The sequence below is a fragment of the Ornithodoros turicata genome, chromosome 3 (genome assembly GCF_037126465.1).
Source record: "Ornithodoros turicata isolate Travis chromosome 3, ASM3712646v1, whole genome shotgun sequence".
In the NCBI taxonomy this organism is placed as follows: domain Eukaryota; kingdom Metazoa; phylum Arthropoda; class Arachnida; order Ixodida; family Argasidae; genus Ornithodoros; species Ornithodoros turicata.
The window spans coordinates 3,522,903-3,537,753 of record NC_088203.1 but is presented as its reverse complement, the minus strand read 5'-3'; the positions used below and the strand labels follow the sequence as shown (position 1 = coordinate 3,537,753).

Genomic DNA, 14,851 nt, shown 5'->3' with positions numbered 1-14,851 from the left:
TCAGGTGAACAGGGGGATAGTGACCCAATATACAGCAGCAGAGGTGGGCAAAATAATTCACAGCCCAGGTGCACGTACGGTGATGCTTCACAAACGCTATCGTTCTAAGCGGACGACAGGATGGGATATATCGACATATCCGGCGGTCGTCGCACAAGTCGATCACTGCATTATTTCCATCTTCCGCGTTCCCTCGGACCCCGAGGCCTGTGATCCAGCCTCAACTTCGCTTTCAGGGTACAAGGGTTTGAAAGATGTCGTGCCGCGTCGTGGTGTCGCGATGTGTCTCAGCCCTCAGTACGGACCATTGTTGTCCCAACTGAGCTCTGGTACAGAAGGGGGTACTACCGGTACCCCCTTGACAGTCGCCCCCCCCCAAGTACTTAGGGGTACTACAGTACCCCCAAGACGTCGCCCCAGACAGTGTTATGGCAATGTTACTAGTAACGTTTGGCGTAGCAATGTTTAGCGTTCCTTGTCACATTGCGCTGGGATCGCAAGCAACAACATAACCTTTACAGCCAACTACGCGCTCTTAAAATAGAACTTCACCCACCACATAGCACTTTCTTAGCCAACCACCATACCGCATGGTATCATCCTGTGTCATGATTTCTTCAAGACAGGGGGAGGAGCCTAGGTAGGCACCCCTTCACAATTTCAGCAAACGAGACAGAACCCAGAATGACGGTTGTCCAGGATCGTGCTATGTGGTGAAGTGCTGTTTTAACAGTGTAGCCTTGCAGTACAGTCCTAAAACAGAACTTTCACCACATAGCACGGTGAAGGCCAACCATGGCACAGAGTGATTTGTGGTAAGCGCGGGGCGTTTTGTGACATTTCTGCGTCAGGCACAAAAAGGCGTACACTTCCCGTTGTCAACAAATCAGGGCACAGGCCGATTTCACTCGGGCTCGTGGTTGCAGCGTGCTAAGTGGTCAAGTTCTCTTTACAGGATACACGCTATTTTCGGGTAAACATAAACAACCGCCACAACTTCCGGTGCCACGAAGACTTCCGGTCCTTCCGTGACAAAGGACCCTGGGAACCTCCCGATTTGTTGAAAACGTGATGCGTACCAATTCTGTGGCGACTAGAATTGCCACGAGAGGGCCGTATACGTCCCTTTCTCTCTCCTCAAATCAGAAGCGGTAACTGTCAATCGGTACGATTGATTGGCTCAGAGTGTGTTTACTGTGAAACCGGACGTCGTTTTGGCATCGAACCGAAAGCTGTGAAAACGGCATGTATACCTTTAATGAGATGAAGTCGGCTTTCCGGCTGTCTTTTCAACGTGGAGGCTATAAAGCAGCAACCTACCACTTCCACCTATACTATTACCTTCTATGGCAGGGATCAACGTACGCCAGGGATGAGCAGTATTTAAATGCATTGTAATTAAAATACTATTTAAAATATAAATACATGTATTTATATTTTGTATTTAAATACAGACTTGAAAAATGTATTTATAATTATATTTAAATACCAATTTTCGGGTATTTATTCTTGTAAATACTTTATAAATACTCTTAAATACAGAATATACTGACACATATCTTAAAGTTGCCCTGCATTGTTGTAAAGTTGACCTTTCGGGAAGAAGTGCGAGTTTGGGGCGCAATTATGCCGGGTTTGCGCTAGCATGCGCATGCGACAAACCATTTTAGATAGCGAGTTTTTCACTTTTGCTGCGGACAACGGTCGTGACTACCCGATTACATTGTTGTACGAAGCATCTTCGTCAAATTTAATACAAGCATTTGTTCATCGGCACCTGTGGAGATGCTGTTCCCCTTTGCGAATCTGATTGTACGGCCGAACAGAAGATGCCTAAAAGAAGCAGTCTTCGAGAAATTTCTAATATTAAAATCGCCATGATAATCTAACAAATAAATGCTATTCTTTCTTGCTGATTTGTCCTTATGATCATAATTCTTTCTGTAATTCCAGATGACATCTTCCTCACAGTATTTATGGTAGTAGTTACGGTATTTAAATACAGTATTTATATTTTGTATTTAAATACTCATGTTGAGTATGAACTATTTATGAAGAGTATTTAAATACCCCGGTCAACAAAGTATTTTGTATTTATATTTAAATACTCAAAAAATGTATTTATGCCCATCCCTGCAACACGCCAGGCCACCTTACAATGCATAAGACAATTACGGGTCCACAGTACCAAACGTACTTGCCTTGGCGTAAGCATAACAGAATCTACCCGAAAACACGTCATGTGTCAGCCAATGAAATTCCGGTAATTAGTTGCCCGGCAGTTAACTCAGTTCAGGTCGTTTTGTTTTTCTTTGTGCTCCAAAAGATGATGCTGGGGGACTGGACAAAAAGCAACAAACTGCAAAAACAGCAAATTGCAGAAAAAGCAAATGTTACGCATTAGAATTTGAATTATTTTGCCCTCTTGCCAGCTGAAATTTATGTGCTACCAGAGATTTTCAGGTGCTTACAAACGCTGGCTGGTACGTCCCGTGGGAGTCTGACCACATCGTTGGCGGGAAGCTCTTGCAGCCACCATGCCAAGTGTCGATTGCAGTGTTCACGACGATGTAGTTGGCCATTGTACTGAAACGTGTGAAACTTTCAGACACGAAACGAGACAACAGCAGCTCTGGGATAGAGTAGACACTTCGAAGCTTTCATCAGTAACGAGTAACTTCCACAAAGACCCCGCTCTTCACTTAAAGGGGCGCTCGCACTCGTTACACTAAATTCGTTACACTACACACTTTTACTCCTTTTGGGGAGTAATTGCATTGCCACAAAAAATAGTCCCTTTCGGGAGTAAATGCACGGGAGTAAATGAATGTCACAGAGTGAAGACCGCATTTCACGCGCTGTTGTAAGAGTCCCAGGTACATAATTGTTGCGCATGCATGAAAATACTTTGAAGCAAACCGTCAACCGTGATATATCGAGTTATATAAAATCTTGCGCCATACTAGGGCACAATTTGCGAAAAAAGATGCGCTAACTGTTTCTTACTCTGTGTGGCTGGAAAATTGCTACGTTGTCCGAGTTTTACAGCCTTATGTCGTTCAAATTGACCAAGGGCACATATTTACGTAGACTGTTGCATTCAGGAGACCATTCGCGAAGTTTAGTGACAATTTGCAGTCCTGGGGAGTAAATGCCGGGACTAAATGTTGGGTTTGGGGACTAAAATGGGGAGTAATTGCAGACTAGGGGAGTAGAAGCTGCAATTACTCCCCGTTTTACTCCTTTTTTCCTTAGAGTGTAGCTCCAGCTCTTCGCTTACAGGGGGGGGGGGGGTCGCATTCGTAACACTCAATTTCAGAACAATCATTATAGCTATTACGTAAAGTAAAAAAAACAAAAAAAAACTTTGGGGTGTTGCGGGTGTTAGGGGGTGTCAGGTGCACACATTCCGTCCAATGACCAAGGAAGGCGACACAGCATGCAGCTTAGCAGTGGAATGCAGAGCGCACTTTTACACGGTGTACACAATATCGTTTACCTTATCAATAGCTTCTGTGACGTGATTGACGACTATATACAGGGTGTTTCATGGGGTGACCCTTGACTATTAAAAAGTAATGATTAGAAACCTGCCTCACACTTGTGTGAAGGTTTTTGCCGCCCAAACAGGAGGTTTCCATCAGTGTACCTCATTAATTTGTCTAATTATAGCTTAATTGAACAAAGAAAAAGGTAACCAAGGTAACTTTTTTTCACGCTAATTAGAAAGCCAATGACCATGATGCTTCCATCCATCCATCCATCCATCCATCGCAGCCATCAGTTACCGATAGTCACCGACATCGCATGTTCCGTGCTGTTTCCCGTGTTGTCATTTCCTCCTCCCCATACTTTAGGCGGGACAACTTGAACGAGCGCGCCTTGATGAACGACGGTTTTTCGGGCAGTTTTTACGTGTTTTCGAAACAAGTCCTGGATGGACGGATGGAAGCTGGCGCAGACAAAATGCGTGATTTCTCATGCTGCTTGCATGCGCTGTGGGACTCTCTCATGGAGGACACAAGGAGCGGCCCCTCCGACAGTTTTCCATCGGGACGAGCGTAGCACAGGGGTGGCATCCAATGTATTGCTCCGTAGACGAAAGCGTGCTGGGCGAACGCAATGCATCCTGGACAGGTCCTGGTCGCACGTCACAGCAAACGTCGAGGCACACGTGACCTTAAAGATGGCGGCGCCCGCGATCGGCGGCCAAACCGTTTGTAAACAATGCGGTTGTTTCTGGACGGCGTTTTGGATGTTTTTCGATCACGGTAATTATTTTTATCTGATAATCTCGCAATAAAACGCGCAGTTTTACACATAAAGCCTCGTATTGTTGACAACTTCCAAAGATGTGATGACGACCGCGCGTTAAGACTTACCGAGCCGATGCGATGTACTTAAACTAAGGTGAAATGGGCTACCATGTTGCGGAAGAAGCACCACATAGTTTACGCTGGCAAAATACGGTCATCTCTTGGTGTTATGACGGCGAAAATATGTCGGTAAGCGGCAAAACGACATGTAAACAAAGTCACATGACCTCAAAATGACGTTTTCTATGACGTGCGACCAGGACAAGATGGCAGTTTTGCCAAAAGCACCCGCTTGAGGGTAGTTACAACAATGGCGGGTTTGTGTCACCCCTGTGGAGCGTAGCCTGCTTCGCATTGCATTCTGGGATACTCCTGTCTACCACGTGACCGCTCACGTGACCCTCCAGGCAGCACGGCGCCACCGGAGCAGACGACGCGAGATGTAGTTGTGTAGCAGTTCAGATGACAGTATTACGTTGAACGCGTCCTTGCACTTTATTTCTGCATGTTCGAATGTTTACTCTTCTATTAGAAGACGAGTCACAGTGTGCAGAACGCAAAAGGAGTACGCGGGACTGGAAACATTACGTGTAGCAGCGGTGACTTCCAACGTATGTTCGTTTGTTAAATGCCTTACTAGATTACTGTTAACCAGATTTGTACAACAACAGAGGATATAAAATGAACCTGCGGCACAGTGTCAGGTCCCAAACGAATAGTTCCAAGATGACTCGAATACACACAGGCGACTGAAACATCTAATCGTGTACATACGAACAAAACGTTGTTCCCGTGGCAGAGCTGCAGAATAGCACTTCAGCGAGAGGAACACATTACCATACGTCGTTTCTACGGTGGTGCTCACATTTTGACAATAAATTACTTTCAAAAAGCAAAATCACACGGAGAGCAACGCGAGAAACAGCCTTGCAAAACCGGAACTTTAGAGGGGATCACGTGGTGGACAGGACGTAATGGCGATTTTGACTCCAGCGACCGCTAGAGGGTGGCTACGCTAATCTGGACAGAAGAGCCGCTCCTTGTGTTTCCTTCCTTCATGGACTCTCTTCGGGCCTTGTCGATAGCGCCTCCACTGATGAAATCCGAAAACGGCCTTGCAGAAATGGCAAGTTTCCGGGTGTCGAATTTTTGTGGACATATCGTGAAAGATCCTGTAACTCTGATTGAAATGGGGCGTTGTGGCCATGGACTTTCTAATTAGTTCGATTAAGCTAATTGGACAGATTAATGAGGTGCACGGGTGGAAGCCGCATGTTTGGGCGACATTATCTATTGGTACATACCTTTGAGCAAACTTGTTGATTGTGCTGGCAAATTGTTCTCTGTGTGACGCAAAGTTAATCATCTTCAAAGCCGCTACCAGGTACATTGGGTTTTCTGTACCACGGCCTGTTTCCCCATACAAGTGATATTGCAGCAAATGGGACTGTATCTTCTGCACGAGACAAACAAGACTGTTTGCGATTCATCGTACCGCAGCAATGTTCTACCATATCAGTTGACACTTAGGCGACACTCTTAAAAATGCACGCTCATTGCACGCTCCTAGCCAGCCACAATCTCTAATGATATTGTTATCTGCCGTAATTTGTGGAAAGCACATTTTCTTCACAATTCAAAAAAGACGTACGCCTCCCCGTTTTCAAGAAATTTTCAACATTCAACAAACAAGGCGGCCAACGGTGTGAGGACAGATGATGGTTGGCTAGGAGCGTGCTATGCGGTGCAGTGACTGATGCGGTGCGGTGAGTGAACTCCGCCCACAATTCTGAGACAGAACTTCACCACATAGCACCCTCCTAGCCAACCCTCATTCGGAATGATACCATTCTGCGTCCTTATTTGATGAAAACGGGAGGGGGAGTCTACCTGGAAAACATTATGCATGTCCCAGTAGGCTCCTCCTCCTGTTTTGAACGAATCATGACACAGAATGGTATAGGGAATGGTGGTTGGCTAGAAGCATGCTATGTGGTGAAGTGATCTCGCATGCTTCACGCTTCATTTCGAAGTGAGTGTCTCCATACATGGTATCGGCAGCTGAAGAGCGTTCAGTTCAGTTAGGGCTTACACATGTCACCTTTCGGCACCAACTAGAACCAACGTCAGCCAACTTGAAGACTGTGCTGTCTTCGCGTTTACACATTCCAACTACACCGACAAGCAACCGTTTGGCAATCGGGGTGTATGGTTTCAAATCCAAATGATCAAAGAGACGACACTTTAAATGGCCAGAAGATCGCCAGTATCTCCGAAAGATGCCTAATGCATAATGTTTCTATGGCGCTATACTGAAAAAATTAGGATTGAACCCATGCCAGGAACCCATGCCAGGAGGATTGAACCCATGCCACGGCAGGAACGAAATCACTTGACGCTGTCGAGGGTCACGTGGCAATGCTCCTCACGTTCCTGGTCTGTGTCACGTGGTAGGCTGTGCACAGACAGCTAGCGTAGGTCACTGCACGCGCTGGCTTAGCAATTGGTCCTTTTTTTTTTTTTTTCAATTGTCAGCAACCTGGGCAACTTGTACTGCGTCTCATAATCCCCAAAAGTCAATTATGTTCGAACGCGTTGACCTCGGACATCGCCATCAGTTGTCCTCCAGCGCTGCACGGATGTCTGAGGATACTCCTACACGGTAGAAGGCTTGCGTCAAATCTCACGCAGGCCTCCGTGCGTGAGCTCCATGAGCTGCTTCGAGCTTTTCTCTTGTCCGCCATTTCCTTGACTTCGCAGTGGCATGAAGAATTGAACCGCTGTATGCAATAAGGGGATAAGCCGAGAAAACTGCAAGGTAATTGCTATTGGGTGTATCACTTTTTCCGACATGAAATCAATTGCAATATAGCATATGCTGAAGGGTACTACTTAGCGAGGCATTAGCGAACTCCCGAAGACAATTAACTCCCAATGAGAACATCTGGCCTCTCGAGTCACCTGATACCGGAGTAGTTTTCAGATCCACCGAACGGATTTTTGTTCTGATAACAGCTCCAGTATCAGGTGACCGAGGGGATCAGTTGTCCTCATTGGGAAAGTTAATTGAAAGTTAATTAAGACATTGGCCTTAGGAGTAGTTAGGGGAGGTATGTTAGCTTAGCTCAATTGGTAGAGCCCTGGACCGGTGATCCAGAAGATGTGGGTTCGAGTCCTACAGCTGGCTAACCTTTTCAGTGACTCTTTCATCCAAGTTCATGTCCGCAACGTTGCAAGATTTAAGCTACACCGTTTGTGTGCGCGACCAGTCTGTCCGTCCCAATGGCACACTTGCACTCTCCTGCAGAGGGTCAGTAAATTGCAATACGGTCCGAAATTTTGTTTGGCAGGTGCCTGGTATGTAGATGTCCTTGCAGCAAGCATACTAAACAGCGGATAGGTAGACGTAAACCCTTCTTGCATACAGAGGCCTCCCTGTGCGACGCCTTCTACTGTCTAGGTAGTGTTGATCACCGCAATGGAATGACACATCCAGTGTTTCCCCACCACTGCTTTTTTTTCTTCTGGCAGACAACGTGAAAGGTTGCTTACCGCAAACAAACCGTTAACAGGCTCCAGATCTTGATCGGCCTTGATCAGTATATTCAGGACGCCGAAGTGCCTGATCTTGTTTTTATAAAACTCATCCAGATGGTTCTTATCCAACTTCCACTTTATTGATTGCAGATGCCTGCAAACATACACAGCATACATCTCTCGCCAGGGACGCTACAGGAACATATATCGCGTTGATTTCGTAAACATGCGAACAACTGTGAGACCAAACACGGAAGCTCTGCAGAGATCGCTTCCTCTATACAGCAGACGGCTTCTTAAGGTGGGGGCGCAAATGGATTGCCTTCTCTTATTCGTGCCGCTCCTTCGCACAGCTTACATAAGCTACGTCCGAACCAATCGACCAGCACTGCCTAGCATTGCCGATACGCCGGAGCCACGTCGCGCCCTGTCCTACTCTCCTTCCCACACCACTCACCGCGCATGCGCGCCGCGCGGTGGCTACAGACAAACCACGCCGCGATTCTTGCCTGGCGAGGATTCTAATGCTAAAGCATTAACAATACTTTGACAAATTAGAAGGGTCCTATGATGCATATCAATGCACGTTTTCCACGTTATGGTATATTTAGCATGAAAAGGCAGATATATAGTGCATGTCTTGTCATGTTTCCAGGTGGCCATGTGTCATTTCATGTGAAGTTTTGTTGCTCCTGGAACGCTTTGGTTCCTCTTTCGCACAATTTTGTTCAGAACAGAATATTTTCGGTGGAATATTGCCCATCAGCCCCCGTCATGGCTGCTCAACTGCGCATGGCTGCAGTCCGATTGTCTTCGCTGCGCGTGCACGGGAGGTGGAGGCATTTCGATGTGCGCTGTTTTTAGTGGATATTGATCCGCGCTCTAATTATCGTGCACGGATACGTTTGCACCAACATGCGCAAGCCAGAGCCGCACATAAAACAGAACGTTCCTATGGCTGGAGCTTCGCCTGGTCGAACATCGGTAATGCTATATTTCCTTCGCCCTTATTTGCCTGCGCCATACCATGCTGGGAAAACTGGACTGGGACGTGAAAGGGACACCCCTAGCGTCATACAAAAAAAAAAAAAAAAATAGGCGGCCACACTTTATCGATGTCATGCGAATGGAGATATCATGATAGGAGGACACGGAGCAACAAAATCGCCTCTTGGTATACGGCAGGTCCCCCAAACTCACCTCGGAAAAGCGTGGAACGAAGAAGGCCGCCACTAGATACCCCACTGTTGCCGTTCCGGATCACTTCAGCGCGCTAAGTTTAGCGGCAAAATGTTTTTGTTGTTTCTGCGAATGAATCTAGCCTCTATATGTCCAAATAAAACGCGTATAACAACTTTCTGTGTCGTGTTTCACGTTTTGGTCCCGTTTTTAAACCTGTTGAGCGATCGAAAGGATCAAGTGCACGGCTGCGTGCATCACATAGCGTACCTGTCGTGTCACACGACAAGTGTCATTAAAGTGAAACACGACAGAGAAAGTTGTTATACTCGTCTTATTTGGACATATAAAGACTAGATTCATTCGCAGAAACAACAAAAACATTTTGCCGCTAAACTTAGCGGGCTGAAGTGATAAGGAACGGCAACAGCGGGGTATCTAGTGGCGGCCTTCTTCGTTGCACGCTTTTCCGAGGTGAGTTTGGGGGACCTGGCACAGGGTACCAATAGATCTCTACCCGATAAACGTCATCATAATTCGCTTTCGCTGACCTTGGCACGTCGTGGACAATGGACCGGTAGGGGGGAGAAATCGGAACAGTTTGGAGGCCACAATTCAAAGAGGCGCTAAGCACCCTGGGATTTTCTGAACTCCCCTATTGGTGGCGCTGTCGAACACACATGGAGAGGTCTATTCGCCTAATGCACGTGCCAGGCAGTCCCATTTCGCCAACTGAATGAGACGGGTCACATGGAGAAAGAGGCGGATAGAGGCGTTGCATCCTGTGCTTGAGATCGCATTTTAAGCCTATTCTTTCTACACTCCTATCGCACCTATCAACTACAAACAAAGCACATGCGCCGTGTCGAACAAATTTTCGCTCGCGTTTTTAAAGGGACTATCGCATCCGTCCCGGTCGATTCCGAAACTGTAGTGCTTTTTTACTCCGCGTTCATCACTGATAATAACGCCGAAAACCCGACGCGAATTGGCAGCGTCGTTCCTGTGTAGTTTGTTATAAAACTTGGCAAGAGCAGACGACGCATTCCTGGATTCCCTCTCTGGAAACGTCACGCGGACGAGGCCAATCACTGCGCGCCCTTTGACATGGAGAGTACCAATCACGGAGCGGCCGGAGGGACCTTAGTAGCTTTGGCAACCGACCGACAGGCGGGCGGACGAGGCGGAATGCTAGGGGACGGAGTCTTCTTTGTTACCGGCTCGCGGAATGTTGTTTCAGGTTAACGTTGAACGTGTTCGTACGGCCAGGAGCGTAACGCCGTGTTTCACGTAACATGGTTACGTCTGCACTCACACTGATAAGCGAAAGTCAGCGTATTTACCGAGGACTTTTCACTGAGTATAGTGCGATGCGAACGCCAAGCAGACGATCTCGGAGACAATCGCCAGCGCTGCGCTCCCATTCGTGCGCCTGGCTTACGTCATCATCCTGTTGGCTACAGATAGAATGCGGACCTTTAAAACTCGTTGTAAAGTGTTTTCGGAAGAGAAATTTTGCAAAGTTGACTCTAAAGCGATCAGGAACATTACCCTATCGGTATCATACATACGTTCCCGGATGCGATTGTCCCTTTAAAGGGTAGCTAGCATAATTAGAGTAACAGGAACGTGCAGTTATCTGTACAGTTCCCTCTGAGTCGGCCCAGGACTAGCGTCCTGTGCCCCACGGCTTCCTGATGGTATGTGATCCATCAGTCCACGACTGCACATCGCCATCAGATATCTGACAACATACGTACATGATCAGACTTCGCAGACCTTTTCGGAGTCTAATGCAGCTTCATTCTACTGTGTCTCACAAAAGAAGAGGGAAAAAAAAGAAAAGAAAAACAAAACATTCGCCGAGTTTCGCGAAAAGCCGACCAGAAGTTGACAGTTCGCACAGATAAATGCTACACTGTTTTACCCGGCGTTGCCTTGCCGCGAAGCTTACCTGTAATCGAACGAGACACCACTGTGTTCTCGTGTCTTTACGTGGCTCAGGAAAGTATCGTATGCCGTCTGACGATACGGGAAATACGAAGGACCCCACTTGGATTTTGCCTCGTTCCACTTGATGTGGGTGAAGAAGAGGATGTCGCAGAGATCTTTATCTGGGTAGAAGTCCTTGTTGGTCGCCCATGACCCCACGGTGCACAGCAAAGGTTGGAAGTTCGGATGCGGGGTCGCTGCAAAAGGAACGAGCCAGGTTAGTTTGTCAGCCACCGCGAAGCAATTATGGTTATGAGCAGTTGGAAGGTGGTCGTCGGACAGTCCGCCGGTCCACCACCTGTTAGCACTTGTTTGCTGCAGGTGAAGCCCGTTTGAATAGGTGTTGCTTAGTCGTGCAACAGACTCGCGTACTCCAGTTGGCGCGCCAAAACAAACCCACGTGGTGCGGTTTTGGTAAAGGACGAAAGCCGTCCTGGAGAAAGATTATCCTCCTGGACGAAGATTATGTTGAGGATACAAATGAGGGAGAGGATACAAATTACGTTGAAACCACTTACCCCCGAACTCAAAGGACTCCCCGAACTCACTTGTCCTGCACCTCCAAAACCTGTCCTCGCTCAAGACGGTTTGTCGTATGAAAACGCGATATTTGTGAGCATCAAGACTTGCCACACCACACCTGTCATATGGGAGGTGGTGTTCTACATGCGTCCTGACCGGCGATGCTGGAATGTCCCAACGGGGAGATGGACGTGGCCTCACACTAGGACGGTGCCGGTAGAACTGGCTGCCAGGCGCAGTAGCGCGCGGCAGCAGAGGCGCGTCGTCGTCGTCTTCCATGGGCCGCCACATCACTCCCCCCTCAGACGCAGAGTGGTGCATGGGATTGAAGTCCGCGTCGATACCATGAAGAGGAGAATGGGGACGACTCGTGGATGGTGGATGACTGGACACACGGCTTGTGCTTGTGGGTGTTGATGCAGCAGCAGCGGGATGGCGGGAACAAGATATTTATAATTTATATAATTAAGGGTTTACGTCGCGAGACAACTGAGATCATGAGCGACGCCACAGCGGTCGGTCTGTGGATTGCTTTTGCCCACCTGAGGGTTCTTTAACGTGCGATGAAAGCTCATCACACGGCACCCCGTATTTAACGTCCCTCGCGGAAGACGGCGTGTCTAAGCAACTTGTACCCTGCCACCAAGTTGCTGGCGTCCTCGGCCGGGTTCGAACCCGTGATCTCGGGATCAGAAGGCGAACACGCTACCGACTGAGCCACCGAGGCCGGTGGCGGGAACAAGAGCGCTGCGATTCGGGCGGGTTCCAGTGATGATATGTGAATGCCGATTGGTTGGGAGCTTGAGTGGTTGGTGATTGTCTGCTGAGTGCGTTGAGCCCTTGTTAACTGCGCTGATTGCTTGCTGAGAGATTGCTGCCGAGCGTTGATTGTGGCTGAGTGAGTTGTTGAGCGCTGATTGTTGCTGGGTGAGTGCGTTGATGAGAGGGCGACAGTACCGCGACCGGTACGACAGCGTGAATGCCGGTTGTCGCCAGAGAAGTGCCGGGGAGGACCATCATGAAGCAGGTGGAGGCCGGAAAGTGAGCTTATACTGTATTGTCCCTGCGGGTCCCCGGTGGAACAGTGGTCCCGGTGCGCCTTGCCTGCTACAGGGTGGTTCGCTGCTGGTTTACCGAAGAATTTAGGATGTTGCATGGCCGAATTACGCCGAACATGTTGTTCGTTGTTCGGGTCACCAAATGTAGAGGAGGTGGTGTTCCTCCTACATGAGTCCTGACCGGCGATGATGGAATGTCCCAGCCGTCCCATGGACGTGGCCTCACACTAGGACGGTGCCGGTAGAACAGGCTGCCATGCGGCGCGTGGCAGCAGAGGCGCGTCGTCGCCGCCACAGGACCAAACAAACCCATAAACAAACTGATGACGCATCAGCTCATGTAAAGCTAAGCTAAGGCAAGATTCTGAGGGACATATAGCTTTCCGAAGTTGCCGTACTGTAGGGTCGGGCTGGCAGTTCGGGTTGAAGGTAGCCCGAGTGCCGACTTGACATTGGAGTGCGTTGAGTGATGGCCCCAGCCATAGCTCTCTTAACTAAACGGCCTATAGCGCACTTCCGGTGCTCGTAGCTCCAGAGTCAAAATTTCTGACACCTTCTCATGAGCGGAGTCACACGGGCCAAAGAAATGGGGACGGAAGCGGAAGTGACGTAGTTCCACTATATAGCACATGTGTTTCGGTGCATGGATGCCTCGTTTGACTTACACGAATCTGCAACGAGGAAAGGATGCTCAAAATAATCGATAGAGAATCGATTGATCTATCGGTTGATCGATCCTTAATGGATAAAGGCTGGATACTTAGTAAATACCCATTACGGGGAGTGTGCAGTATGGGAGTTAGTTGGGAGTATGCAGTTGTCATGTGTTCCTGCTTCGTGTAGTCTTTGGGGCGGCGCTACAAGTACGAGTGATCGTTCCATGTCGGGAAACGGTAAGAGAAACGGTGTTATACCAGAAATATAGCAGGTAACGGTAACAGAAACGGAAACGGTATTATACCGGAAATATAGCGGGTAACGGTAAGAGAAACGGTGTTATACCAGAAATATAGCAGGTAACGGTGACAGAAACGGAAACGGTATTATACCGGAAATATAGCGGGTAACGGCAACAGAAGCTGTGTTATACCGGAAATATGGCTGCTAACAGAAACGGAAACGGTATTATACCGAAAATATAGCAGGTAACGGTAACAAACGGATATAGCACAGTTAGAATACCTGAAACACAAACGGAAAGCCACAATAATTTACGGTAATAATTCGGGTACCGCAGGACTCGAACTATTGCAATTCTTTACCATATCATGTAGATAAATTTATGAAATAAACCTCAGTGAAGCAAACCAAAATTAGCTGAAGAACAAAATCTGAAATGAACTATCAGTCTGGAGCATGTCAAGTAAGTATTGTACAGTAAATAGCAGAAGCATAGTTCTTATACGCTTATGGTGACCTGGAAGTTGCAAGCGTGAGTAACATTATGATGTGTGATGTGATAGAAAAAAAAAACATTCCTGGAAGCCATCTTCATATTAGCTGTTCACAGAAATCACGCACCTATATGTGTATTTCCCTCCATGTATCCCTCGAGTCCACCGTTAAATTTGTTAAATTTGTTAAATTGTCTTCAGAACGTACAGGGATTAGGGATGCTCTTTAAACAAAAAAGAAAAGAAAGAAGGAAAACAAAAAGGGGGCTGGGAGGTGAGGCTGTACCCAAAACCGAAACGTAACGGAAACGGTAACCAAAACTGAAACCGAAACACATAAGGGCCAGTAACGAAGGTGGTAACGGAAACGAAAAAGATTCAGTTTCCTTCCCCTGACACTGTCGGCACATGTACACAACTGGCAGAGCCGTTTATATTGGGAGAGTTTGGACAATGGGAGGAGCCTGTCTCGAAGCGCACCGCTTGACGTCACACGATCGGCGGCGCCAAAGCCACTCTGAAAACGAGAGCTTCACCGCATAGCACGCTGTGCGCCAACCATTGCCGCGAATGATAGGGTTTATCGCTTCCGATTCGCGGAGAGAAGGGGGCGTACGCCTTTTTGTGGCAATTTGGGTATATGGTAATAGCCACAAAAAGCCGTACGCCTCTCTCTCTCCTCGAATCAAAAGTATGTTTCTTGCCGGTCAAGTGGGCGGAGCGATGACTGCTCCGACGTCACGGCGGCTCCCCACCTCGGGGCGGCAAAATTCAGTCAAACTCCTTTATAGCGAACACCTTTTTAACGAAAATACCACTACAGCAAATTTTTTTGCGGTCCCGCTGGAGCCCT

The 14,851-nt window shown here is 47.8% G+C and overlaps 1 protein-coding gene across 2 annotated transcripts in view; it reads right to left on the bottom strand.

Moving 5' to 3' along the window:
* LOC135387841 (uncharacterized) overlaps positions 1-14,851 on the bottom strand; it is a 30,461-nt gene that overhangs the window by 5,098 nt on the left and 10,512 nt on the right. For both annotated transcript variants that reach the window (XM_064617000.1, XM_064616999.1), the window contains 4 exons: positions 10,987-11,221; positions 7,869-8,007; positions 5,621-5,772; positions 2,472-2,586 (listed from right to left, as the gene is read on the bottom strand). In XM_064617000.1, coding sequence (XP_064473070.1) covers positions 2,472-2,586; positions 5,621-5,772; positions 7,869-8,007; positions 10,987-11,221 — 641 coding nt within the window. The remainder of the gene's footprint in view (positions 1-2,471; positions 2,587-5,620; positions 5,773-7,868; positions 8,008-10,986; positions 11,222-14,851) is intronic.